At 37.8% G+C, this 3,853-nt stretch overlaps 1 protein-coding gene across 1 annotated transcript; it reads right to left on the reverse strand.

Annotated features, from left to right (window-relative positions):
• Positions 1–1,941: 1,941 nt before the first annotated feature.
• LOC110318707 (olfactory receptor 4F3/4F16/4F29-like) lies at positions 1,942–2,883 on the reverse strand. Its single transcript, XM_021193932.1, has one exon. The coding sequence runs from the start codon at positions 2,878–2,880 to the stop codon at positions 1,942–1,944; it is 939 nt and encodes a 312-aa protein (XP_021049591.1). The 5' UTR covers positions 2,881–2,883.
• Positions 2,884–3,853: the final 970 nt, after the last annotated feature.

Consider the following 3,853-nt stretch of genomic DNA (forward strand, 5'->3'; position numbering starts at 1 on the left):
TGGGGGACACTTGAATCACACTGGAAGGAGAAATAGTTTAGACACCAGTAGATGATGGAGGGAGGGGACAGGTTAGGGAAGGGATGGGGATAGAAACAGGAAGGATTATGTAGGGAGAGGATGGAGGTAGAGAGTACTGGCATAGACAGCTAGATTCAGAGTTACAATTTCTGGAGTAAGCTAGAAAACTAGGATCATGGAAATTCTCACAAATCTACGAGGGCCACCCTAGTTAACACTCCTCGCAATGGGGAAATATGGAGCCTGAATCAGCCATCTCCAGTAATGAGGCAAGACTTCCAACGGAGGGATTAGGATGCCAACCCAGCCGCAAAATCTTAGGTCCACAATTTGTTCTGCCTACAAGATGTGCAGGGGGTAAAAGGTTGAGCACAATTTGAGGGAAGGGCCAATGAATGACTGGATCAACTTGAGACCCATGCCATGAGAGACAGCCCATCCCTGACACTATTAATGATATTCTACTATACTTGCAAGCAAGAGCCTAGCAAAACTTTTATCAGAGATGTTTCACCCAGCAATGGATGGAAACTGATGTAGAGACCCACAACAAAACATTCAGTGGAGCTTAGAGAATTCTGTGGAAGAAAGAGAGAAAGGATTGAAGGAGCCAGAGGGGTACAGAACATCACAGGAACCCCTACAAAATCAACTATCCTGGGCCTATACCAAATCTTCGAGACTAAACTTCCAACCAGAGAGCCTGCATGGGACTGACCTAGGCTTGACAGTTGTCCAGACAGGATTTCATGTAGAGCTTTAAAGTGGGAACAGGGCCTGTCTCTAACTACATTGCTTGCCTTTGGATCCCTTTCCCCTAGTTGGGCTGGCTTGGCTAGCCTCAATGGAAGAAGATACACCTAGTCTTACTACAACTTGATATGCCAAGCATGGCTCCTATCCACCAGAAGCATCACTTTTCTCAGGAAAAATGAAGGGATAGTGAGGGGAAGGGGGGGTTGCAGAGAGGAGGGAAAGCCGCAATCAGGATGTGAAGTAAATAAATAATGAAAAATACAAAAAAATAAGATATGAATGTATGTGAATAGAATTACGCTAATTGGGTAGAAAAATTGTGTTTTCTCAGTTTCTAGTTAGTTCCAAAATTGCTTTCAATTCTTCTATAAAAATTATACGTCCATTATATTCCTGTGTGTATTCTCTTGATTTAGACCCCCTTCTACAACTAAAAAAAACTCCAAACACATATTATGTACAAACTAAAGGAGACAGACAATTGGTAACGTTCAGTAAGCCTTTATAAGGGCACCAAAATCCATCCATAAATTACTGCATATGAGACAAATTATAATTTGATACGTTATCCAAGCCAAGGTTATCCTATTATTCCTAAACAAATATGCATATTAGCAACACAAAATGTATTCAGCATTGTTTATAATGATATATATGTATGTATATATACATCACATACATGTGTATATAAAATTATATGTATGTGTGCTCACATGTGCAAAGTAACATAATAAGTAAATCATGAATAACAAAAGGAATGAAAGAGATCAGGGACAAATTGGAGTCAGGAGACAAAGGGTAGAAATTATTTGAATACAATATTCATATATGAAATTCTCAAATTTAAAAAATAAAAAAGGAAAGAGAAAGTTTCCTTCTTCTAGAGAGTTTAAATAAACATCATTCCTTGGGAATGTAGGTTAAAGATTATTATAATCTTTACTTTATAAATACACATAGTTCTCTGTTTTCAAAAAAGATTGTTCCTGCCTGAGTAGATGGAAAATACACCTATATAATTCATATGTGAAATATATATATATATATATATATATATATATATATATATATATATATATATATATATATGTGTGTGTGTGCAAATGTTTTTTCAGGTTGATGAACAATAAAATTCTACATTACAGAAGACAGTCTATAGAATATTTAGGAAGTTTTCCTATAACTCACTAGCTGTCTGCATACTCTCTTCATTGCTACCTTCATTTCTTGATTTCTAAATGTGTAGATTACAGGATTCAGAAATGGAGTAATAACTGCATCAAATATGGCGAGAAACTTATCAAGGTGTGTGGAAGGAGATGGCCAGGTATAGAAAAATATCAAAGGACCAAAGAATAAGAACACTACAGTGATGTGAGCAGAAAGAGTAGACAGGGCTTTAGAGGAACCACTTGAAGAATGTTTTTGCACAGTGATTATGATGACAATATATGAAATGATCAGGATGAAGAAGGAGCCCACTGAGATGAACCCACTGTTGGCTGTGACCATTAACTCCAGCTGGTAAGTGTTTATGCAGGCTAGTTTGATAAACCGAGGTAGGTCACAGTAGAAGCTGTCCAACACATTTGGTCCACAGAATGGTAAGTTTACTACAAAAGCCAATTGAATCAGAGAATGCATAAGGCCAACCACCCAGGCAGCCACTGAAAACAAGATGCATGTCCTCGGGCTCATAATGGTCAGGTAATGGAGAGGTTTGCATATGGCCACATATCTGTCAAAGGCCATGGCTATGAGCAGCACCATCTCCACACCCCCAATGACATGAATGAAAAAGATTTGAGTGACACAACCTGTAAAGGAGATGACTTTGTGCTTTCTGAATAAGTCATAAATCATCTTGGGTGAAGTAACAGAAGAAACACCCAAGTCAATGAAAGAGAGGTTAGCCAAAAGAAAGTACATGGGAGAGTGTAAGTGAGGGTCAGATGCCACAGTAAACACAATGAGGCAGTTTCCCATCATGCTTGCCACATAAAACATAGAGGAGAACACAAAGAGAAATAGTTGAATACTCCAGGAGTTGGTGAGTCCCAGGAACACAAACTCTGACACCACAGACTGATTCACTCCTTCCATTGGTTGTGTTGGCAGTGATTCCTGAAGGAGGAAACAGGAGAAACTATAAATTATATTAATGTAAAGTCCTGAATTATATATAAATAAGTGCTGAGCACCAGTAGTAATCAGAGGATTATAACTTCAGACTGCAGTGAAATCACCTCACATTTTTTTCCATAAATAACAAGGGAATGTGAATGGGAAGCATTGAGAAAGGAAAGGAAAGGAGGGGGGAGGGGAGGGGAGGGGAGGGGACTAATGGAAAAGAGAGGAAAATGAGAAAATTTTTAAAATGAAAAGTTTTAAATTCAAAAACTTGAAAAAATGTAAAGATAAATTTGGTTGGATTTTAAAGGAGAGTATCCTTGTAAACTCTTGATGTGAATATAAATTAGTGTTTTCAGAAAGCAAAAAATGTCTTAGGACTACTGCAAAAATGTAAAAAATACAGACTGGGTTAGTAGCCCAATAAATTAAAACCAAAGATGAGTAAGGCCCTATGTTTGATCCTCAACACCACAACTGATAAAAAGGTAGTAGAGGTTTAAGTAGAGAAATAAAAAATAAAGGTAAGAAGAAAAATAAACAAAAGTAAGAGGTACCAGGCTAGAGAGACGACTTGATGAGTAACAGTATTTGCTATGTGATCATGAGAACCAATGCTTAGACCCCAACACCCAAATAAGAAGCTTATTGTGTCTGTATATCTGTACTCACAGTGTTGTGAGAGGGGGGAGTAAAGGTATCACTTGAGCCTGTGAACTTATACTGAGCCAGACTAGATCAAGGCTCAGTATAAGGCCCTGTCTCAAAGGAATAAATTGCAGAATGATAGAGTAGGAGCCAGGACATCTTCTTATGGCATCCAAGAAACACACATATGTGATATTGCACACACACATACACACACACACACATGAACATACACAAACATCAAGTATTCATATTCATAAACCCAATTACACATACAAACAAAACTAAGAATAAAAGT

Source organism: Mus pahari, chromosome 3, assembly GCF_900095145.1.
Source record: "Mus pahari chromosome 3, PAHARI_EIJ_v1.1, whole genome shotgun sequence".
In the NCBI taxonomy this organism is placed as follows: Eukaryota; Metazoa; Chordata; class Mammalia; order Rodentia; family Muridae; genus Mus; species Mus pahari.